This window comes from Microcaecilia unicolor, chromosome 12 (genome assembly GCF_901765095.1).
Source record: "Microcaecilia unicolor chromosome 12, aMicUni1.1, whole genome shotgun sequence".
NCBI lineage: Eukaryota > Metazoa > Chordata > Amphibia > Gymnophiona > Siphonopidae > Microcaecilia > Microcaecilia unicolor.
The window spans coordinates 30,956,374-30,981,843 of NC_044042.1; the positions used below are offsets into that span (position 1 = coordinate 30,956,374).

Here is a 25,470-nt window from a genome sequence, read left to right on the forward strand (position 1 = left end):
AGACTGCATTTCCTTCACTTACGCCCAGGCTGGGCTGACTCTTGAGGGTCATGTCACGGCTCATAGTGTCAGAGCCATGGCAGCGTCGGTGGCCCACTTGAAGTCAGCCACTATTGAAGAGATCTGCAAGGCTGCGATGTGGTCATCTGTCCACACATTCACATCTCATTACTGCCTCCAGCAGGATACCCGACGCGACAGTCGGTTCGGGCAGTCGGTGCTGCAGAATCTGTTTGGGGTGTAAATCCAACTCCACCCTCCAGGACCCGAATTTATTCTGGTCAGGCTGCACTCTCAGTTAGTTGTTCTTCGTAGGTCAATTTCTGTTGTTCCCTCGCCGTTGCGAGGTTCAATTGACCTGGGTTCTTGTTTTGAGTGAGCCTGAGAGCTAGGGATACCCCAGTCGTGAGAACAAGCAGCCTGCTTGTCCTCGGAGAAAGGGTATGATACATACCTGTAGCAGTTGTTCTCCGAGGACAGCAGGCTGATTGTTCTCACCTACCCTCCCTCCTCCCCTTTGGAGTTGTGTGTTTCATCTTTTGCTAGTCATTCAACTGGCGGGAGCGGTCGCGCACGGGCGGGAAGACGGCCGCGCATGCGCGGTGGGCGTGCCCTGCGTGCCGACCGTCCCGCGAAGCTTCTTCCGGTTGGTGGGGGCTGCCGCGGACGTCAACCCAGTCGTGAGAACAATCAGCCTGCTGTCCTCGGAGAACAACTGCTACAGGTATGTATCATACCCTTTGCCGAGAGCGGGGGGACAAGGTTCAGCTGCTGAGAGGGGGGGGGGTGCAATGTTCCCCCGGGCCTGGCCTCCAAGGTGGGCCCAGTGCTGGGATCTGTCTCTCTCTTGCTCCTGATGGGCCGGGTGATAGCGTTCAGGCAAAAGAAGGAGAGAGAACTCTGGTGCTGAGCCCCCCCTCCCCCCGTAGAGGCTGGGGAGAAGCAGACACAGGACTTTGGGGCCTCTGGTTTGGCTGGCAGGGGTCCCCAAGCCCCGCCAGCAGAAGCCTTCCTCCAGTTCTGTTCTCCACCGCATTGCCTGCCCTGCAGCTGCTTTTCCCCGCACATCGCTCGTGCTCAGATTTGATGAAATTGAGCATGTGTAACATGAGGGGAAAAGCAGCCACAGGCCAGGCAATGCAGCAAACAGCACTGGAGGAAGGCTTCTGTTGGTGGGGCTTGGTGACCCCCGCCAGCCAAGGTATGTGGAGTTGCGGTGGGGGCAGGGAGGTGGGGCAAAATCTGCCTCCCACTTTGGGCTCCCCCCTTTCTCCTCCAATTTTTAAAGTCTGGCTATGTAGCATTCCTGAGGGGGGCAGCCCATCAGTGGTGGCCTGAGCCTGGCTCAGTCTCTTGGCGGACCTGGTATGACATAAAAGGTTTTTCTAGTTCTATGGGAAGGCTTTGTATGCTTTCCATAAAATCACTTTATTTGCTTCCAGCCAGAAGCTGGGGCCTGGGCCTAGGAAAATTTAGGCAGAAGCCACAGTGGTAGGACTTCCACTGATTGGGAACCAGCAGACTCTGAACTGGGTTCTTCCAATCTTTTTTTGTTGCTGTTGTTAAATACATTTTTGTATAATAAAATTCTGTCCACATTCAGGTGTTTCTGTATTTCAGTACTGTTGTCCTTTTACTGTCATTTAGCTTGCTCACTTTCCATAAGAATATTTTGAACTTGCTCATATAAAAGTAAAATCCATCTGGACTGTAAATCAGCCACACATTTACCGAAACCGTGACCTTATTTTGCAAGACGTAACCTTTCCTTCAGCCACCTGCATCAAGAGCTGGGGTTCTCAATTTGGGACACACCTAGTCAGTCAGGTTTTCAGGATAACCACAATGAATATATGCATGAGATGCATTTGTATGCACTGCCTTCGTTGTATGCAAACGTATCTCATGCATATTCATTGTGGGTATCCTGAAAACCTGACTGGCTAGGTGTGTCAAGGACTGGATTGAGAACCCCTGATCTAGAGGATCTGAGGATTCTTTCAGAGGCCCATGTGTGACACTTATTCCTTCCACATACAGTTCAGAACTCTGACTCAGGTTCCTACAGCAGCATCAACAGCCATATAAAAACAAGTTCTCATTCAGTAGATGTTCCAGAAATTTTATCCAGACATCCAATACATTTCATACAAACCCTATAGCTTATCCCACCCAGTTAGTAGCTGCTTCAGGATTACAAAAGAACTGTTTACCCCTCACCCTACTCTGAGTCAAGCTAGCATATTTTACCCTCAGCTTAAGCAAGTTTAGCTGCTTTTAATTTTCTGCTTTGATTTTGAATCACTATAACAAAAATCTGAAGACTGCAACTTAAGGTTGTGGCCCGAAGTAAAAATGAATTTTATTACAACTCAGTATATTTAGCTTTAGCACTAAAATTTAGTATGTTTTGGCCAGTTATGGTCTTGGAGTCCCCAGAGGTGAGTTTTGGCAGCAGTGGACAAAACACTGCTTTTTCAATCACGATAAACACCACACTCCCGGAAAGATTTATATATTAGTATCCTGCGTTTTAATTAATCACCTCTAGCCTCACACTTTCCCTTTCAGTGATTTTTTTTTTCTTTTTTTTATTTCATTTAATTTGAAATCCTGAAACTCTAAAACTTTGTATATTTTTGTGATACAATTCTCTAGCCTGTGTATTTCAACTTTTAAACCTGTTCAAAAAAGCCTACCCCACCGATCCAACATAAAAACCTGGGTACCTGCGACATAACGAAACTGAGGACCATAATGGACATATCCTAACTCCCCCTCTTCTCTCTAATTTCCCCCATGAATCTACCATACATGAACCTTACTCTACCACAATATCACCTTGTATTTGTTCGAACCGGAAAACGCCATTACGGTACTATGTAAGCCACATTGAGCCTGCAAATAGGTGGGAAAATGTGGGGTACAAATGTAATAAATAAATTAATTCTCTTGTTAGCCTTTCCCCATATGTGTGTTTATTTTCAGATAGTGATAAAGAAATGCTAATATCTGAAGTGAGCCAATCCATTTTTTCATTGAAAGTAGGTTCACAACTATTTTTTTTTTTTTTTTTATTGATGCAAGGATTGGTTCAAAACCACTTACTATAGTTCCATACTGTTCACCCCTCCTGCCCCAGTGCTGCAGTTTTCTCAGCCATGGCCAGTAAAAATGGCAGCTGCAAAGCTTTTTACGCCGATGTCCTCCAGTTTGTGGGTATATTCATGTGGGGGTTGATAATCAGTGCGATTTAACCAGCCAAAAATGGTACTTGGCCAGTTAAGTGTTGGTAACCAGAACGGTTAAGTACTGATTAACTGCATAAGTAGGACTGCATAAAAGTCAGTCCTGTCTTTATGCGGTAACCTATAGCCAGTTAAGTGCTGAATATTTCACTTAACCGTCTATGGGTTTGCTGGCTCTGCAAACCCAGAAATTCAGTATCGGTATCTGGACATGGCCCAACGTTGAATTTCCAGGTTTAGCATTGGTGGTAATCAGCCAAAAGCTGATGGTTGCCGGCTGAATATCGTCCTCTTCGTTTTTGAACTGTTTGGGTGTCTTGATTCATCTAAGCTGCTGGAATAGTGTTCACATCAGTAAAAGGAATAAGATATTTTATCAGGCTTTTGTGGTGCTCAGAGGAAACGTGAACTCTATAACAACCTAAGCCACCTAGTCTTACCTCATCCTCCTCAAAACTCTTACGTATAAACACTGCCTATTCCAAAGTTGTAGACCACTGATCTTATTTGTGTGTTCATACCCATTAGAAAATGATAACAGATAAAGGCCATATGGCCCATCAAGTCTGCAGTATCATTTGTGCCAACGTGAGTGAACAACATGGTATAATGGTCAGTAGGTTTGAGGAGTTTCGGCAAAGTTTCTGTAATGTCTTGCATCTTGGTACCAGGCAAACAGCACACCTCCCTAGACATCATGTCTGGTTGACAGATGGGTGCCTCTGCGGTTAGTGCAGCGGAATTTGATCCTGGGGAGCTTGATTTGATTCCCACTGCAGCTCCTTGTGACCTTGGGCAAGTCACTTAATCCTCCATTGCCCCAGGTACCAAAAACTTAGATTGTGAGTCCTCTAGGGACAAAGAAATTACCTGCATATGTGTACAGTGCTGTGTACATCTAGTAACGCTATAGAAATGATTAGTAGTAGTAGTAACTACCTCAACCCTTCACTTCCTAATTATCACTGGTTCAGCAATTTGAGATTTTTGTGCTTGGTTTCCTCCTGTTCCTAGGGTATTTTGACAACTTCCACTTCCCAAAGCTGCATACTGATTCTTCAGTTTGAAGGAAGGCGCTGTTGGGGTTTTAACTTTGCAGGGTCTGTTTTTCTGTGTACAGCATCATTTTTCTCTTTGCTGGAGATCCTAGCTGGCTCCAAAGTGGAGGACTGACCTAGTGGTTAGGGTGGTGGACTTTGGTCCTTGGGAACTGAGAAACTGAGTTCAATTCCCACTTCAGGCACAGGCAGGTCCTTGTGACTCTGGGCAAGTCATTTAACCCTCCATTGCCCCATGTAAGCCGCATTGAGCCTGCCATGAGTGGGAAAGCGCGGGGTACAAATGTAACAAAAATAAAATAGATACTATTGGAGAATGTTGCTACTATTGGAGAGTCTACATGGAATGTTGCTATTCCACTAGCAACATTCCATGTAGAAGTCGGCCCTTGCAGATCACCAATGTGGCTGCGCAGGCTTCTGCTTCTGTGAGTCTGACGTCCTGCACGTACATGCAGGATGACAGACTCACAGAAGCAGAAGCCTGCGCGGCCACATTGGTGATCTGCAAGGGCCGACTTCTACATGGAATGTTGCTAGTGGAATAGCAACATTCCATGTAGAATCTCAAATAGTAGCAACAGTGGAGGAGTGGCCTAGTGGTTAGGGTGGTGGACTTTGGTCCTGAGGAATTGAGTTCGATTCCCACTTCAGGCAGAGGCAGCTCCTTGTGACACTGGGCAAGCCACTTAACCCTCCATTGCCCCATGCAAGCCGCATTGAGCCTGCCATGAGTGGGAAAGCGCGGGGTACAAATGTAACAAAAATAAAAGAGATACTATTGGAGATTCTACATGGAATGTTGCTATTCCACTAGCAACATTCCATGTAGAAGGCTGCGCAGGCTTCTGTTTCTGTGAGTCTGACGTCCTGCACGTACGTGCAGGACGTCAGACTCACAGAAGCAGAAGCCTGCGCGGCCACATTGGTGATCTGCAAGGGCCGACTTCTACATGGAATGTTGCTAGTGGAATAGCAACATTCCATGTAGAATCTCAAATAGTAGCAACAGTGGAGGAGTGGCCTAGTGGTTAGGGTGGTGGACTTTGGTCCTGGGGAACTGAGGAACTGAGTTCGATTCCCTGCACAGGCAGCTCCTTGTGACTCTGGGCAAGTCACTTAACCCTCCATTGCCCCATGTAAGCCGCATTGAGCCTGCCAAGAGTGGGAAAGCGTGGGGTACAAATGTAAAAATAAATAAATTATAGTAATTTGAGCCCCTAGAAAAACTAAGGCTTGTATACTTTGTATACTGTGTTAGCTATGACGCCACTAAGGCTGGATTTATTAAACACCTTCCCCTACCACTGCTGTGGAAGACTTGCCACCTAGCAAATCAAGTGACCTCTACAGGTAAGGGTCTAGGGAGGGGAAGTGCTAGCACTGAATGGGCCTGAAACAAACATAAATAAAATAAAACTGCCTCAAATATGATATCTAATTTCCACCAAGTCCAGAAATTTGCACCAGCCAGTATCGCCCTTGAGCTAGATCTACAGAAAGTGACTAAACAGTTGTGTACTGAACTCCCTGAGCGATATGGCAGAATCAACTAACATGAAGTAGTGGTAGGACTTGGGGATGCTTTCTAGGGGAAATAGCAGATTGCCTAGCATTGACAGCAGGCTGTCTTGGCTATGCTCCCTAGATTACTACTACTACTACTATTTAACATTTCTAGAGCGCTACAAAGTGTACGCAGCGCTGTACAAACACAGAAGAAAGACAGTCCCTGCTCAAAGAGCTTACAATCTAATAGACAAAAAGTAAAGCATTTAAATTTAAAATATTTAAGCAGTCAAGCACAAGAGAACAGTCACAGAAGGACAGAAGATGTTGAAGGGTGGTCAGTGTGATTAGGCTCAATCTCCTGTACAAGGAGCTGGCAACTGGGCCAAATGTTCTTACCTGTGGACACATACTGTGTGGAATAGAACACCCCTAATCACTACAAGCTCTTTCAATATAGAGTTTGCAGCTAAACAGAGTGGCAAGGGGTTTTCAGTGGATGAAGCTTTTATGCTTCATTTCTAAACTTTGAAACAGTGGCCATATTTGATAGGACTATATGTGACTGAAACAGTGTAGCCTTCCACAATGGAATATCTACATTTCATATCTGACTATGAAAAAAAAGTGGTTCATTTTTCAGACTTTCTGCAGAACGACTGAGTGCAGCAACTTCTCCAGGGCAGAAGGATACATCAGTTAATTGGCAGTCCCATTGTGACTCGCTCAACATGCTCTTTTGCTTATTACTTGAACCACTGTGTGTGTATTTACATAAAATAACTTGCGGGCAGGGATGAATGGAGACAGACGTCTCATGCATGATGAGCAATCTTGTTAAATGACTTCTTTAATTCTTAAGTTACTAAATATAGAGCCTGAAATCTGTAGCATATTGCCTTAATTTACTTATCATTAGTCAATGTACTGTTGGTCTCTTGGAGCATTGTCTCCAAATGGATTTGTTTTTGTGCATACCATAAAAGGACAAGCTTCACTTTTAAGCCAGGGTATAATCTTAATTTACCAAATTTATTGCAAGTTTTCTTGTGCTGAAGAGAGCTTCCAACCATTTAAAGCCGTACTTTAGATTTCACTGAAAGTAATGTCTCCAAAAGGGTTAATTTTGTGCCTACCATCACAGGAATGACTCATTTGTACATGAGGGCACATTGGGTATGATCTGTTTCTGAAATTTGGTGTGTATTTGTTAGTGCACCTTAAAAAAAAATTTAGTGTGCACTAATCGACTTACTGTGTCTTAATTTGTTAATTCCCTAACAAAACAAATGTGTGAAACTAACTGAAAAATGTATTACCTGTGCACATCCTTGGTGCTCACTTTAGTACTTGCATTGTTCCAAAGACCACCACCTCCTGGATTTCAAAAGACAATGTATTAACATGAACTTGAAAGTTCTTTCTAATCCAGTTAGTGGTGCCCATTCAATTATGAATAGTTTGTATATCTTTTCTTGGTCTCCAACTTTATTTCTTGCCTCTTGAGGATCTTATTTTTCTTCGTACATTGTACACAATATACCTCTGTGTAAGAATTCGTCTTCTTTGCCAAATTGTGCAGTTGCACACACGGTGCTGCACAGGGACCAAAGAGGCCTCATCTATTCAGTTTTAGCATAAGCACCTCCTCCCCGATACATTCCCATTTCCTGTAAAATCCCTGCTGCAAGACAGTCCATTTAATAGCAGAGCATGAAGAAAGCGTCTGCTTCTCCAGGCCGCATCCTTCACTTCCACAGCTCAAGCCTCCCTGAAGTATTTGAACTGCAGGGCATACGATGTCCTATGCAGTTCAGATACATCATAACCTGACGTGCAGCCGCTTTTCTCCTCCTCTGCTATTAAGCAGATTAGGTTCTGGGTTAAGGCAAAATATTTGAAAATAGTTTGTCTTTCTGTGGGAGACAGGGGTATACCATGGGGGATAAGGAAAGAGGGGTTAAGTTGAAGTATATGCTACTGGTGGAGGGGGGGACAAGGATGGCTGTGCATCTCAAGATGGGCTCTGTCTGGGAGGGGGCAAGAGTGGGATGGATTTGTACTTTTTGGAAGGGATGGATGTGTTCCTTTGGGGAGTGAGGGTAAGCTTGGGGTATGTGCAGGAGGGGTGCCTGCCTGGGGGAGAGAAAAAAGAGAGAGCAAACTTGGGGTATGTAGCGGGAGGGAGTGAGAAAGTATGTCATAGAGGGACTATGCCCTATTGAGGGGAGGGAGAGGAAGCCAAGCTAAGTGTTTGTGTATGGGGGGGGGGGGGGGGGGGGGGAGGAAAGAAGAGCTGTGGTATTGCCACATCAGGATGCAACAAGCTATGAAATGGTGATTGAGTGCATTAGGGTTATGAAGCCTGTGGGGAAGAGGGGGGGGGGGGGGGTTCCAGGCAGGGTTTGCGAGAGCACTATGGGGGGGAGGGATATTTGAGAGAGAACTATGGGGGAGGGGAAAACAAGGAGAGGAAGGTTTCATAGTGCATGCTACTGGGGTCTGTGCTGGAAGGAATATATGAGAGCAATGGCTGAGCTTATGGAGGAAGGTGAAAAGCTTTGGGATTGTGTGTGCTGAGGATGGGAGTGAGAAAGTGGTGGGGTCTTGCTAAAGGATTTTACCCTCAAGTGGTGACAAGGAAAACTGGTGTTGAACATGCAGGATGAGAGAAACCAAGCTAAATTGAACAGTGGGACTGATTTGGGGGGGGGGGGGGGGGGGGGGTAGCCTGAGTAAGAAGAAACCTGGAGGGGGGTCAGACAGACATGAGGCAGGGAGGATTAGGTCTTTATGATGATGGAATTATACACACAAAAAAGTAATTAATTTAGCAAAATTCTGCAGAAACCTGAGAAATTTCTAACAAGGTTGATGTCCCCATGCATACCTCCTGCCCACCCCCACCCTCCCACCCTGTCAGACTGTCAAAGTAATGCTTGGATGTCTCACTCATATATACTATCTGCTACCACATTTGCTTATTTCCGATCTGACGAAGAAGGGCAACCTTCGAAAGCTAATCAAGAAATGTATTAAGTTATGTCCAATAAAAAAGGTATCATTTTCTTTTCCGTGTTTTATTTTGTTTTCTATTGATAACCTTAAGAGTGGACTAACACGGCTACCACACCTCTCTACTTAACATAGTTTGAAATATCTAAAGGGTCAGTTCTTGCTTCCTAAACTTCTTTCTTAGAGGAAAATCTCAACACCTCAATCAAGTACATCTTAAAGGCTTCTGTGGGAGAAATCCCCAGAGATCTAGGAAAATTAAGAAAACTTAGATTTAATTTAATTTCCTATTAAAATTTTCGATAAATTCAATTTTTCTTAGAAAATTTTACAATCTTTCACAATAGATGCTGTCAAATTCTGTAATCCTGTGACCTCTTCCTTCAGCGGTACTTCAAGCAACAGAGGGAAGAGTGTACTTTCTAATCTGAAGGCAGAGAACTCTCTTTCCTGCACAGCCAGATTCACTTCTCCGGTTGTACAGATCTTTGCTGTATAACGGGCTATCGTTTGTTGCCCAGGTGGAACTGCCTTGATAACCCTCTTCCTCTTGGTATGTGGCCTTATGGCTAGAAGCCAATAGTAAGAGCAGCAAAATGAGATAACTCACACCATCATCAAAGGTTCATGCCACCATATTGTGTGGAAGATTATGTTGATCATACATACAACTCATCCCAATAAAGCTACAACATGGTTTACCACAACATTCAAAAATATGAATTTAAAATAACAAGTAATCAACATTTATAAGCTACTGAAAACAATGCCTTAGATGGCTGAATTTTCAAAAGAAGACTATTCAAAACAATAGGGCTTAAGCAAGAGAAAAGGTTGCCATCAGACTCGCACCATTATGAACTGCCTAGTGGGACATACCAGCATACAAAGTTGGCAGATACAGTGGTGGCCTCTCCTTGAGAGTTTATAAATCCAGATCAAGATCTTAAATTCAGTTCTCTGCAGGACAAGCAGCCAGTGTTGAGACCTTCAGCACCATTTGAATATGATCATACACCTTATTGGCCAAAACATACCCAGCTGTAATTTGCACTCTTTGGAGTCTGTACAGTTTGATTAAAAAGGGAGATCCACATCAGGGGCATTACAGAATTCAGCTGCAGTATTAGTAAGGCATGGATCACCATGGCCAAAATTGTAGTTCCAAATATGGGTAAAAATAAAATGGTAGAAACAAACTTTCCCAACACTGCTAGTTTGCTTGTGCATTTCAAGGAATCTAATCGGACTCTTGACACTTTAATTTCTAGTCTTGGCTTAAACACAACAATCTCAATTCTAATCTCTGGGCAGGGAAAGGACACAGGCGACTACTGTACTCAAATCTTAGCAAAATTTATTTGTTAGTGGCCAGTCATGCTTTGACAATGTGACCAGGCAGTGATTTTAGTTTAACAATTATCAAACCTGGAAGCACTAAATTACAAAAGCACTTATGTAATGTCATGTATATTCTGTCCCTCCAGCTCAGTAAGTTGCACCAAAGGCTCTTTTTACTAGATCTCTGAAAAAGGATAGAAACTGTGCCATGGGTCTGCATTCTTGTCAACACACAGACTTATTTTCGGGAGATGGGCGTCTTTCTCTCCGGGTCGCCCAAATCGGCATAATCGAAAGCCGATTTTGGGCGTCCTCAACTGCTTTCCATCGCGGGGGCGACCAAAGTTCCCCGGGGCATGTCGGAGGCGTAGCGAATGTGGGACTGGGGAGTGCTTAACAGATGGGCGTCCTCGGCCGATAATGGGAAAAAGAAGGGCTTTCCTGACGAGCACTTGGCCGACTTGGTCCATTTTTTTTCACGACAAGCCTCAAAAAGGTGCCCGAACTGACCAGATGAGCACCGGAGGGAATCGGGGATGACCTCCCCTTACTCCCCCTGTGGTCACCAACCCCCTCCTACCCTAAAGTGGAGGAGTAACCTAGTGGTTAGCGCAGTGGACTTTGATCCTGGGGAACTGAGTTAGATTCCCACTGCAGCTCCTTGTGACTCTGGGCAAGTCACTTAACCCTCCATTGCCCCTGGTACAAAATAAGTACCTGAATATATGTAAACCGCTTTGAATGTAGTTGCAAAAACCTTAGAAAGGCGGTATATCAAGTCCCATTTCCCCTTTCCCTAAAAAAAAAATATATATATATTTTTTTTTACCAGCCTCAAATGTCATACCCAGCTCCCTGACAGCAGTATGCAGGTCCGTGGAGCAGTTTTAGTGGGTGCAGTGCACTTCAGTGAGGCGGACCCAGGCCCATCCCCCCCTACCTGTTACATTTCTGCTGGTAAATGTGAGCCCTTCAAAACCCACCCGAAACCCACTCTCCCTACATGTAGGTGCCCCCCTTCACCCCTTAGGGCTATGGTAGTGTTGTACTACAGTTGTGGGAGTGGGTTTTGGGGGGGGGGGGGGCTCAGCACCCAAGGTAAGGGAGCTATGCACCTGAGAGCAATTTGTGAAGTCAGTGCAGTGCCCGGTTGGTGTCCGGCATGTGAGGGGGACCAGTGCACTACGAATGCTGGCTCCTCCCATGACCAAATGGCTTGGATTTGGTCATTATTGAGATGGGCGTCCTCGGTTTCCATTATCGCTGAAAACCGGGGACAACCATCTCTAAGATCAACCTAAATGTTGGGATTTGGGCATCCCCGACCGTATTATCGAAAGGAAAGATGGACGGCCATCTTGTTTCGATAATGCAGGTTTCCCCGCCCCTTCGCCTGGACACCCTTTAAAGATGGGCGCCCTTAGAGATGGTCGTCCCCATTTGATTATGCCCCTCTCAATGTCATGGTAGCTGTAAAGTATAAGAATACAACCACACAGTCATATCCCTGGTTGAGCCCTCAAAGAACACTGACCATATATAGAGAACCAATTCCAAGCTGTAGCCAAAGCCATAACCTTGCTTACCCCACAGCCAAAATGTATTCTTCGATAAAATGAGACAACTGGTGACAACTTTTTTCAGCTGGTTTGCCAAAAAAGGGTAAATGGGAAATAGATCTATAACTATTAAAATTGTTTACATCTTTACATCATTTCATAAAGCGAATGATACATACCTGTAGCAGGTGTTCTCCGAGGACAGCAGGCTGATTGTTCTCACGATGGTGGGGGCTGCCGTGGACGTCAACCCAGTCGTGAGAACAAGCAGCCTGCTTGTCCTCGGAGAATCGGTTGTACGACAGCTTCCTTTAGTTGGGAAATTTCCCTTGCTATATTGAACAAGTCACTTACATCGGTGGTTTCTGCAATAAATTTGTCCATTTTCAATTTCAAATTGTGCAGGCAGAATATCTTTTTTTTTTTTTTTTTTTTTTTGCAGGGGGGGGGGGGGGGGTCAATCACTAGGGATCACACTCTTAAGAAATTTGTCCATTTTTAGACAAGCTGTCCGTGCAAGTTCATAGGTCTCAACAACCCCTGTAACGTTCAATAGAAGACACCATGATTTCCAAAGAGGTACTGATATTTTTGTCCCATTGGAAGACTACTCATTAGGCATATGGAAATCCCCAGTTAAAGCATTGTTTTTAAGAAAGCATTCAGCAAGGAAGTTTTTATTATATGAAAGAACTAACTGAGCTGATACGCATGACTTTTGGTGTAAGATTTTAGCATGAATCTTGCATGCAATGAGGTCCACATCCTTCAGGGATTTATTTCATAATGTCTTCAGTTTTCTGTTTTGACATTGGAAGAGGCAAACCTCATCTGTAAAACAAGGTGCGTTCTTCAGTTTAACACTCCTTTCTGATGAGTGGGTCACATGAGCCTCCAAATCAGTTGCCAAGGAATGATCAGAAAAACCCACTGGAGTTGCCTGCAACATTTGTAGAGCCGGTGGTGGGAGACGGGACTGGTGGTTGGGAGGCAGGAATAGTGCTGGGCAGACTTATACGGTCTGTGCCAGAACCGGTGGTGGGAGGCAGGGATAGTGCTGGGCAGACTTACACGGTCTGTGCCAGAGCCGGTGGTTGGGAGGCGGGGATAGTGCTGGGCAGACTTACACGGTCTGTGCCAGAGCCGGTGGTTGGGAGGCGGGGATAGTGCTGGGCAGACTTATACGGTCTGTGCCCTGAAGAGCACAGGTACAAATCAAAGTAGGGTATACACAAAAAGTAGCACATATGAGTTGTCTTGTTGGGCAGATTGGATTTATTTTTTTTTTAATATTTGTATCCCCGCACTTTCCCACTCATGGCAGGCTCAATGCGGCTTACATAGGGCAATGGAGGGTTAAGTGACTTGCCCAGAGTGACAAGGAGCTGCCTGTGCCTGAAGTGGGAATCGAACTCAGTTCCTCAGTTCCCCAGGACCAAAGTCCACCACCCTAACCACTAGGCCACTCCTCCATCGTGCAGGTCTTCTTCTGCCGTCATCTACTATGTTGCTATGTTACTATAATTGAATGATCATTAATACAGTGTAGGAAATTCAAGTCCAAGCTGGTGTCCCTGATACGACCTTGGAAGTCAACAACTATTGATAGTCCAAGGTAAGCCAAAGTAGAAAAGAAATCACCTATCACCTTTGTCTCCCCTTTCTGCTTTAAGTAGTACTTTACACTTTCCCAGGAAACGCAAGTTAGAAAAACCTAGACACATCAGAAATACTTTAGAGAAATTCAGACAAATAACCGTTGACATCCTTAGGAGCTTTAAAAAAAAAAAAAATAGATCCCATGACGATGAAAGATTTCCAGTTTAAATAATAAACACATTCTGTCCCTAATCTAGAATAAAGCGGCATGCTTGTGACTTAAAATGCTGAATGTAGTGCTATACAATCATCTCTACATTTCTCTCCCTTTCTGTGAGGTTTTGGTCTTTTTCTTGTACTAGTCAATGGAATTGTAAACACAGCGAGCGATGTAACCTTGTGTGGTTTGGAGGTTGCATGTCTAGGGGGTGGTATGTTGACTGTGGTAGGATGCATCGTTAGGGGGTTCAGCTGATGACTGGTGGCAAGTACATGTCTGCTTGGTAATTGGCCACAGACACATGTGGGGTTTGGGTTCCGTATCGGCAGAGGTGAACTGTTGCGCTGAGACAGGGATTGTATGTCAATGGAGATGTGCCGAGAAAAGCTGGGACTGCATGTCCTATTGGCTGGATTAAGCATGGACAAGGCAAAGCTTGCATGGCAGGTGGAAGTGTGTTTTTTATGAGCGCTTTATATTGAAAAGAGCAGCTGTTTGCATCGCTTAAGTGTGGATAAACATAGTTCCCAGAGATCACGGAACTACTTCACTGCAACAAGTGTGATAGGTGACTGACAAAACTTCAACTCACCAAGGATGAAATGGGTATAGTGTCTAGTATACCCACTCAATCTGAAGGTGTTTCCTCTGCCCCCTCACTTCAGCAGAATAAAGTTGGTATTATGTGTGGACTGTTTTAAGTTATTTATATGGCAGTTTTTTGTATGACAGTGGCTGGAGATTCCTCAGTGTTTGCTACTCCTTGACCTGAAACATATATAATTTAGGATACTAGTTTTTCTTTAAGAACTTCTGATGTGGTGTCTGGTCTCCAGTCTCCTTAGGAAGCTGCTATAGTAGTTAGAATGATCTCACAATTACTAAAAACTCCAACCGTAGCTAATGTGATGTCATCTGTGAAACTGTACATAGTGGTGGCAGCAATATGGGATATGTGGGAATTGAAGAGAAGCTGCCTTGAGAATATAGAAATCGGTCAAGTGATGTGTGTTTGAGGGGTTGTACCTTGGTGAGGGGGAGGGACTTTCCATATACTTTACAGTGTTCAGTGGTTATCTTGCATGCCAGTCATTCCCTCTACAGTACTTTTGGATTACCAACCAAGTCACATATTGAAAATGGAGGAACAGGGTTGAAATGACTTTCTCTTATCCTTTTCTGTTTTCTTTTGAAGGTGGTGCGTTTGTGTCAAAACCCAAAGCTGGCACTAAAGAATAGCCCTCCCTATATCCTAGACCTGCTGCCAGATACATACCAGCATTTGCGCACCATTATGTCCCGCTACGAGGGCAAGATGGAGACACTGGGAGAGAATGAGTATTTCCGAGTGTTCATGGAGAACCTGCTGAAGAAAACCAAGCAAACCATCAGCCTGTTCAAGGATGGAAAAGAGCGGATGTATGAGGAGAACTCCCAGCCCAGGTGATCTTTGAAGCTGAGGCCTGTGATGGGCATTGGGCTTAGCACATGTCTGTCTGACCTCTTAGCCTGTCCCGAGGTGGAGGCCCGGCATTAACTAGTGGAGACCAGAATTTGGGGAAAAGACACAGGTCAAGGGATGAGGGGAAGATGAGTTGGTGGGATGCAGGAAAGACACTGATGGTTGCATAGTCCATGTGCCTGTGAGTGTACAATGTTATGGGCTCCTCTGCAGGGAGTCACAGAGTGGGGACAGACATTTGTATCTTATCTGTTCCTTTCTAGGTGTCACAAATCTCTTCTTGTGTTATGGTAAAAATGTGGAAAGAACAGCAAAGGTTCTGCGCAAAGAGAAATTGAGCAGAATTGTTGGTGTTCAGAGAAAGAAGAATGTGAAAGAGAATGTGAAGGACTCAGCTGGGGTACAGATAGACCTGGTTGTTTCAGCATCTGAGGAAGTGGCTTAAATGAGGTACAGGAAGCCCACCTGGTGGAGGGGCTCAGCTGGGTACACACATGTCAGGCTGCTTTAGTGTCTAGGGTCAAGCTGGTCTGTTCTAATGCCTGAAGCAGAGGCTAAAGTGGGGGACAGTTGGCCTGCCTGGGGAAAGGGACTGGACTTGAGAACAGACCATTGTGGTTTATGTTTATTTTCCGATCATACTTTGAAAGTCAAAAGGGAAGTGATGAAGCACTTTTGCAGAAGTATTTTTGTATTTGCTATTTTATTGCACACCTCTTGTTTCATAAAGCAGGTCTTTCTCCCTGACTCTTCTGTACTCTTGTCATATTCCCAGTAAATTCACTGCCTGCATAATGTCTGCACAGAGCTTTCTGATCCTTTCAGCAGTTTCTTACAAAGTGTAGGAGGAGAAAGCGGAAGTAGGACAAGCAGGGCAGTTTTGTTTGTGCTGTTTTTTTTTGCCTTGTTAAGGCACTTCCTGTCGGAGTTTGCACAGGAACTCTTCTCAGCTGCACTCTTAAAAGCTTTAGCTTAGCTGCTGTAGGAATCTTACTCATGCTGCAGAAAAAATAGAGAAGGGTTAGAGGTCAATGTAACAGGCAAACTGGTCCAGTGCAGATAGCTGCACACTCTGGTGCCCTTCCCCAAGCTGTAATTGCTTGCCTTTTTCCGAAGTGATCCAACTGCACCGGGAGCACAGTGTGAAGGGCTGTTTGGGGCATGCAAGTCTGAAAGTGGGAGTGACACCATTATCCCCTGGACTTGGGCAGGTGGTTGGGAAGGGTAGATTCCTCAGGCAGTTGTCCTGTGAGGATGGTTAAACATTGGCCTTTGGCAGCGCTGAGCCAGCACAATTTTGCATGCTTGAGTGTTTTTAACTGGCAACTACCAGTCTCCAGTACTGTGAATGCTGCTATGTGACCATGAGCTAGCTACATGAGTGTTTCTGAACCAGAATTTAAGTGGTTTTACAATGTCTGATCCTGTCTACCTTTTTATGTTGTCTTTTTACAGTAGGTGCAGGCACATTCTGTAAAGTGTAATTGTCATGTCTGTGCCTGGCTCTACAGCAGAGGCTAAATGTAAATTGTAGCAGACACCAAGGAGTCTTGCTTGATGGATGATTTGACTGTGAGGCTATTTCCAGGGAAACTACAACAAACATCCTGTGCCAAGGCTGATACTGTAGCGATGTGGGTACCCCCTCCCCGCCACCCTGAAAAAAATAGTCCCTGTCGCACCAATGAAAAGCATTGGAGCTTGATGTACCCAGTGCATTTTATCTAGCAAAAAAGGTGCTGGTACTCAAATGCTAGGTCACCCTTCAGGGGTGGGGTGATCACTGAAGGACCCACCCCACAATAGCCAGGGCCCCTGCAACCAGTCACAGAATCTATGACCAGGAAGAATTGGTGTCTAGAGCCTGAGCTCTTTCATTAAAACTTGGGGTCCATGGGTCAATTTTAGCAGACAATGAAAAAGGTGCCGGTACTCAGTACCCCCAAGTACCCCCTCAAAAAAAAAAGCCCTGGATGTACCACTGTGGGTGACTTTTTAAATTATTATTATTACTGTTTAAATGTTTTGTGTCCTTTGATTTATTTTAGGTAGGCCACAATTGAGGTTAATGGTAACTAGAATATTAGCTACTTTCTAGAGCTCATTAACAACAACAACCCCACCACCACCGCACACATAAAGAGAGAGAGAGAGCAAGAGCTGCTTTTTCTCCTTTTTCACTTTGATGCACCTGTTGTTGCTGCTGTGCTGTACTGGGGAAGTAAAGAATGCATCCTCGGAGGGCTTTGCTACCTTATGGCAAATATGAAAAACTGTGCTTGTGCCAGCTTCATGACTCCTTTTGACGGTGTTGCTCAGAGCACAGTCCTCAAGCCTGGCTGCAGAGACAGCATTCAGAGCCCTGGGGAAGGGAGTCTTGAGCCATCTTAAAATAGCACCTACTGGGCAGATTTGGTGCACATGTGTAGCTGTTCCAGAGGGAGCTACAGTGCATGGCCCCTGCCCAAGCATATACATCATTCTAGTTGGACTAAAGTGGGAGAAAGGTAAAATACAGCAAATGTTCTTGGCAGTATTCTGTCACCCAAGCCTTATATATAAAATACAACAATGTCTAGCAGCCACTAAATACAGTCTAGTACATTTGCACTGGCCAGACAGCACTAACAGAAAAAGATCTGGATGTCTAGCAGCCACTAAATACAGTCTAGTACATTTGCACTGGCCAGACAGCACTAACAGAAAAAGATCTGGATGTCTAGCAGCCACCAAATACAGTCTAGTACATTTGCACTGGCCAGACAGCACTAACAGAAAAAGATCTGAATGTCTAGCAGCCACTAAATACAGTCTAGTACATTTGCACTGGCCAGACAGCACTAACAGAAAAAGATCTGGATGTCTAGCAGCCACTAAATACAGTTGCACAGGTGGCTGCTAGACATCCAGATCTTTTTCCTTATATGATTAAAAGAAAAATAAATTTTGGCCTCCATCAAAAATTTAAAGTTACTGGAGATTCAGGTTCTGTGCCCATCATGACCAGTGGAGCATGGTCATGGTACAGATAGACACAGGCTGCTGCCACTGTTATAATTGACCTGTTTGATAAGTGACACTGAGATTACATCCAAAGATTCTCTTGTCCTCTCAGGCCACCAGACATGCATATGGGGAAATGTAAAGGCATGAGCTAAAGCATCATAATAATAGATGCAACAGAAACAGTTGAGGTGTCTCCTGTGTTTCTTCTTTCAGTGGCACTTTGTCTTATAATCTCATTGGTCTAAGAAAGCCTTGGATGGCTTAGGGAAACTTTTGCCAGCTATACAGGGGCATATTTTACTGTGGACATAGGAACATTAGCAAACCTGTGTACAGGACCCAAGGTTTCCTAAAGAGCTCCTGTGAACTTGAACTTTCTAAAACTTCGAGCCATGTTTTATCACGTACATTCTTCTAAGCTTGAACTTCAGTGGTCCAGGGAATTTGGTTGCTTCTGCTGCTGCTGTTAGTATACAGCTCACGCTGTACTGTACTCGTATGAAACAGCCCTTCCTCTGTCAGTCACTGCAGTGGCTCTTACCAAAGTCTTTTGCAAAAAGGACAATGCCGTGAAAGCAGTGTCTGCATTCTAATTAGGATAGCTTGATTAAAGCTGAAGCAGGAAGTACCTTAGGCCAGGTCTGTGCCAACATGGGAGTTGCTCCTACTTAGGAGCTCTAGGACTGGTTACTGCCAGTGAGCAGTGGGGAGGAGAGGGCCAGGGCTCTGCTCAGGAGAGCGCGGTACCTTCTGAAGCACTGATCAGGCTGGCTGACTGCTGTCCAGTTAGGACATAGATCAGTGTCTTCCACTGCACGATCAAATGTGAGTTGGAGTGGCACATGTCGGATTCACTGTGCAAATCCTTATCTTTAACGTGACCTTAGATGGCATACGTTTCGCACAGGAAAAAAAAAAGACGAAAACTAAGGTCAACTCCCAAAACACCATCCCTAAGTTCACAAGTTCAAGACTGGGCATATAGCCAGCTATGAGCAGAAACGTTGTGCTTGCCTGTGTCACTTCTGTGTTTTGGTATCAGGACACTCTTCCAAGCAATGAAAATTGGCTTGATACTAAATGGCAGCTGCTGAATTATCATAAGCTGCTGTCATAAACCACTTAAGATTAAGTTTGTATTTCTTAGTTGGAATAGTGCTGCCAGATATTCTGAATTGTACCAAAGAGTAAGGCTGACAGAGGATGCTAGATGTCTTCAGGTGTTTTATCACCATGCTATACTGAAGTCATTCAGGAACTTCCCATTAGAACAGAAGTATGTAACACCAGACCTGTAGCTTCCTGTGAGAAAATATAGCAAGTGTGATATTGAAATCTTGCTGCTAAGATTAGCATGGGTGTTGGAGTGGTTGAGCAGTATTCAGCAGGGGTAGAAGTGGAATGAACCTCTTAGGCCCTAAATCAGAGATGCAGGGCTTGAGTACTGCAAACAGATCAGGTGTTCAGGCATTCCTAATGCATATGCATGATATAGATTTGCCTACAATAGAGTTAGTATACATGCAGATCTATTTCATTCATTAGGGGTATCCAGAAAACACGGTTTGTTTACAACACTTGAGGCCTGAACTCCTGCATCCCTGCCCTAAATCATTTCTGCAAATCAGAAGTTGAAATGGGGATATTCTAAGACCTGCAACTTATAGAGAGGCAATTTAGTCTGTCCACTGCTCAAGAACAGTCCCTGTGAATGATGCAAGATCTTCTGAGACTATCTCATAAGTGCTGAAATGTGCTCCTCACTCGAAAGACATATGTCTTGTGTGGTTAGATGCAGGAAGACCTCGGGATCAATATTTGTTGGGTTGTCACTTTAGAGTTGGACTCAGCTAGGGTAGGGGCTCACCTTGGCCAGAGGAGGGAGCTGCTTTCATTGAGGCACCACAAAACCAGCCTCAGCTGTGTTGGGGAGGGGGGGGGGGGGGGGGAACTGCGCTTCTTGAGGCTTCTCAGGATTGGCTTTAGCTGGAGGACAGAGCAGGAGGTGTTGGGGTTAGTGTCCGAGATGTTTCTGTTGTGTTGCTGTAGAAGGCCTAGAAATGAAGAAATGATGGGAAGAAACAGAGGCTGTAGCAAGAAGGGTTTGAAAAGGTGGAGTTAATGCTCCCCCCTCCAATTTATAGATGGACAGATGTGTGCACAGAGAAGCGTTGTACATAGGAATTTTTGGAAAGAAGTTCCTCAACTGCTTTATAGCCTTCTACATTTCTTTTAAGTTACGTCTTGTAACCCTTCTGCTGCTGAATGTGTTCAGTTGGGCTAAATTCTAAATTCATTGTGTGAAGGTCCTCGAAGTGTAAGCTGAAGAACTCCAGCGACTCAGATATCACGTTAAGTGAGGTGTCTGGGATGGTCCTCATGGTTACCTGGATGTCATAGGGACTTGAGGAACAGAGATATTACAGGATTTGTACTCTGGGTTGTCAGAGGAATTCTTCACCCTCTAAACTGCACGTAAGAGTATCAGATGATCGCCGAGAGTTAAAGTAAATTCTGTCCACTTCCTGTGTACAAGTGGTGTTGAAAGATGTCTATTTTTATAACTGATTGCTGTGTGCAGCAGATACTGGAGCTTCTTGAAGTTTAACTTAAGTGGCAGCTCCCTGCTTTGCCTTGGTGGCTTTTTGGGGGGTGAGAGAAGGAAGGTGCATTTTAAAAACACACTGAATGCAGCTAGATTTTAGAGCCACAGAACTCCCAAGTAACTGCTCTGAAGCTCAGATTTTGTGCAAACTACATTTCACATTCTTGTTGGTCCAGCCATAATTATGTGAAATGGCCCATTGATTTGAAGAACAGTGCTGATATGGTTGGTTGCTGTGAAAGATAATTACAGCCTTTCCTTTTTGGCCCTGTAGGCTGAGGAGGTGATCTAAAATACTGTTTCCAGAACAATCCTTATTTCTTTCCTCTGATTTTTCTTTGCTTTCTTGATTGTGTGCATAGAGATGTGTACACAGAGAAGCCTCCCTACGTGTAAGAAAGCGGAGGACCGTCTGTTAGCTCTTCTACAGACTGCCTAAGTTGCTCTCAGCCAAGCGGAGGGAGAGCGGCACAACTGTAAATAACACTGCTTCGCATGTCCTGCTGCACGTTAGCACAACTCTCTCTCTAAGCAGTGTGTACTTTTCACTGGTTGTATAGGAAGAGCTGTAGCCTTCATAGTACCAATGATGCCCCAACGCATAATTAAACTCTGGAATTCGTTGCCGGAGAACGTGGTGAAGGTGGTTAGCTTAGCAGAGTTTAAAAGGGGGTTAGACGGTTTCCTAAAGGACAAGTCCATAAACCACTACTAAATGGACTTGGGAAAAATCCACAATTCCAGGAATAACATGTATAGAATGCACGTTTGGGAAGCTCGCCAGGTGCCCTTGGCCTGGATTGGCCGCTGTCGTGGACAGGATGCTGGGCTCGATGGACCCTTGGACTTTTCCCAGTGTGGCATTACTTATGTAAGGAGACCATCTACTCTCTTACATAATATTTCATCCAAGACTCGTTTAAAATGAACATCTATCAGATACCTGTTCTGGTGCATGACTTGGCAGTATGCTTCTGGTATCTGGACTGTGTGTAAGCCTCCTGGTGGAGGACATTATAGTCTACAGCACCAAGGAGAAAATGATTTTCTGGGGTGCCGGGGTGCAAAACTCCTTGAAAAAACAGATTTTAGGACCCAGAGTAAAATATTTCTTTGTAGCTACTTTTTAAAACCTTTTATTTATTAATTATTAAACTCAGTCAGGTCACAGTGGATTACAGTACATCATGCACAAACAAAATTGTCATTTTAATGTTTTTAGTGAATATTTTAGAAGCTCAATTCTTGTTTTGGATGTCTGAAAACAGGCATTTTGACTTCCATATTGTATGACCATCCAGATTCCGATTTTATAAAGCCAGGATAATATATGTCAAGAGGACATAGTCTGGGTAAGTGCTTGGGCAGGACAAGGGAGGGGCCAAAATATGCATGCCCAACTCCGATTTCAGAAGGGGAAGGGACTTCCATGTCCAAAAGGTGGACATCCATATTTAGACCTGATACTTGGCATGGTCCAGGTTATAGAAAGATGCTCCGATTAAGCAGATCTTCACTGGAGGGAGTAAGGGAAGTAATGATAGGTATTATTTTTCAATAACTGTTTTTATTGTTATCGAGACAAAACAACCAACCAACAATCCAATTAAAAGTGACAGCAAAAAGTCACTGAGAATACAGTATAGTCAACCAAGACAACTTAGGAAACTATACTTATGAATACCACCCTCCCCTTTCAAATTTAGTTATGGTGGGTATTTATGTGCCTAGAAGGTACTCAATTTAAAACAACAAAATAAAGGGCTGCAGTGGGATTTAAACCAATGTCCTCTGGTTCTCTGCCTTGGTTTTCAGATGGCTGTTCTGACCATTAGGCTATTTCTCCACATGGACATCTGCATGGCCATTTACAATATGGATGTTCCTATGCTGCTACAATGACGTCCATATCCCTTGTTTTGCCCTATTTGTAGTTTGGACATTTCAGTTTATGAAATGGTTGCTCATTCTGGAAGTCTTCTTTTCTCCATCTGTACTTCTTCCCTTGGTACTCTGATCTCATCCCATGGTTTTCAGTGTCATCTTTACGCTGATGACTCCCAGATCTACCTCTCCACACCAGAAATCTCAGCCGAAATCCAGGCCAAAGTATCAGCCTGTCTGTCTGACATTGCTGCCTGGATGTCTCAGCGCCATCTGAAACTAAACATGACCAAGACTGAGCTTCTTATTTTTCCCCCTAAACCAACCTCTCCTCCTCCCCCATTCTCTGTTTCTGTGGATAACAATCTCACCCTTCCTGTCTCATCAGCTCGTAACCTTGGGGTCATCTTCGACTCCTCCCTCTCCTTCTCTGCACATATTCAGCAGACTGCTAAAACCTGTCATTTCTTTCTCTATAATATCACCAAAATTCGCCCTTTCCTTTCTGAGCACACTACCAGAACCCTCATCCACACTCTTATCACCTCTCACTTAGACTATTGCAACTTGCTTCTCCCAGGTCTACCACTTAGCCATCTCTCTTCTCTTCAATTTGTTCAAAATTCTGCTGTACGACTAATATTCCGCCAGTGTCGTTATGCTCATATTAGCCCTCTCCTCAAGTCACTTCACTGGCTTCCTATCCGTTTCTGCATACAGTTCAAACTCCTCTTATTGACCTATAAGTGCATTCATTCTGCAGCTCCTCAGTACCTCTCCACTCTCATCTCTCCCTACATTCCTCCCCGGGAACTCTGTTCACTGGGTAAATCTCTCTTATCTGCACCCTTCTCCTCCACTGCTAACTCCAGACTCCGTTCCTTTTATCTTGCTGCACCATGTGCCTGGAATAGACTTCCTGAGCCGGTACGTCAAGCTCCATCTCTGGCCATCTTCAAATCTAAGCTAAAAGCCCACCTTTTTGATGCTGCTTTTAACTCCTAACCCTTACTCACTTGTTCAGAACCCTTATTTTATCATCCTGACTTTAATATTCCTTTATCTCTTGTTTGTCCTAATTAGATTGTAAGCTCTGTCGAGCAGGGACTGTTTCTTCATGTTCAAGTGTACAGCGCTGCGTATGTCTAGTAGCGCTTTAGAAATAAGTAGTAGTAGTCACAAGCACTTGGACATCCATTTCTAATGTGTTGTATCGGCAGATCCTTTTCTAAAATACACGAGAAACGGACATCCATATGTGACATACAGACTTGGACATCCAAATTTTGAGTTTTATGTCATTTCTAAAATGCCACTCCATGTGCACATATTGTAATGGCCATATTACAGTTAGAATTCCAGCATCCTAATTGTCAGCTAGACAAAAATGTATACTGAAACAAATGGTCTTTAAGAAGTTTCTTGAATTCAAGTATGTTGCCACACTCAAATTTAGTGGAAGAGCATTCCATGGTCATGCTCCTGATTTTCTGATCTCGGTGCTCCAGGTGGTCAATAGAGTAAAGCAGGAAAGCAGTGACTATAGATGCATTATGATTCAAAGCTTTATACAGCAATGACAGGATTTTAAATTTTACGTGAGCATTAGGCAACCAATGGAAGGCCTGCAACAATGGTCTCAATTCGACACTCTAGTGGCAGCATTCTGAATGATCTGCAGTGGTTTTAGAATTGAACCAGGAAGACCTATTAGCAGCTCATTACAATAGTCAAAGTGAGGAATTATTTAATGCCTGAAAGAGTGCAAGTTGTTAAAAATTCAAAAGGAATTTCAAGTGACATGGCATCCAAAGCTTTATAAATTAGTCTTGATAACATTAGAAATGTACATCTTCATAGATGTGGATGTACTATGGCTCCTAGGTTTTTCAATGACTTGGAAATAGGAAAGGTATGTCCATCGATCATAAAAGCAAGACTATTGTAATAAAGAAGATCCATATAGGAACATGTCAGGCTTCTTCGTATTAGCCAGCATCCATTTAAGGGATAATAACAAAACATACGTAGTATCACTAAGAGAAGATCAATTAGAACCATGAATTGTAAATCATCAGCATAGATTTCTATCCATCGTGCCTAACCTCGATAATTGACAGGCTGTACAACTAAGGTAAAAAGCAATGCAGATAACGAGGAGCCGTGAGGAACACCAGTAGGTATGAAAACCAAGAGGAGATGTCCTTGCATGTGCATATTTGCTGGAATCAATCAGTCAAAGAAGAAAACCAATTCAAGATGGAGAATAGTTTTCTGCAATAAGATGGAATATTCAACTTTATCGAAGGTCGCAGATGTAAATTATTTAACCCCTTAGCAAAGCTAAATAATAATAGTGTCTGTTGCGCCTGAACGCCAAATTGAAATTTTATCTAACACATCCTTTGCAGTCACAAAGTCTGGAAACAGTGCAAGAACCACCTTCTCTATAATTTTCACCAAAAGAAACGGAGGAAACTGGGCTATAATTAGGATTTGTCGCATTAGTATTGCATATCTTCAGTATAGGATGGATACTTGTCCTGTAAAGAACTAGGTACATGTTAGAAGTCAATAATGGTTTACAATAGTTGCCAGAGATTCTGCAATATCGCTTTTCATTCCGCTTAAGATTGTGTAGAACAAACTTTCATAGGACTAGATGAGTTATTTAAATTGCCAATCACCTTCTCAATATAACTCATCCCTACTAAAGTGAAATGTTCCCATTTAGCCTCTAGACTAGCATCACTAGATGCTAGCCATTGATTGTGAAATGCAGTCACAGATCTTGGTTACTTTGTTCCGAAAGGCTAATACAAAATCATGGCTATTTAGATATGACTGAGGTGAAGTTTAAAAACCTCATATAAAGCTTTTGGTCAAACTCAATAGATTGATCAATAAAATTCCTCTTGCAATAAGTTCTTTCTGACGATATGCCAAAAGGCATGGATTATATGC

The 25,470-nt window shown here is 43.9% G+C and overlaps 1 protein-coding gene across 2 annotated transcripts in view; it reads left to right on the forward strand.

Moving 5' to 3' along the window:
• CBL (Cbl proto-oncogene) overlaps window positions 1-25,470 on the forward strand; it is a 94,541-nt gene that overhangs the window by 16,645 nt on the left and 52,426 nt on the right. For both annotated transcript variants that reach the window (XM_030220505.1, XM_030220506.1), the window contains exon 2: window positions 14,745-14,992. In XM_030220505.1, the coding sequence (XP_030076365.1) occupies window positions 14,745-14,992 (248 nt within the window). The remainder of the gene's footprint in view (window positions 1-14,744; window positions 14,993-25,470) is intronic.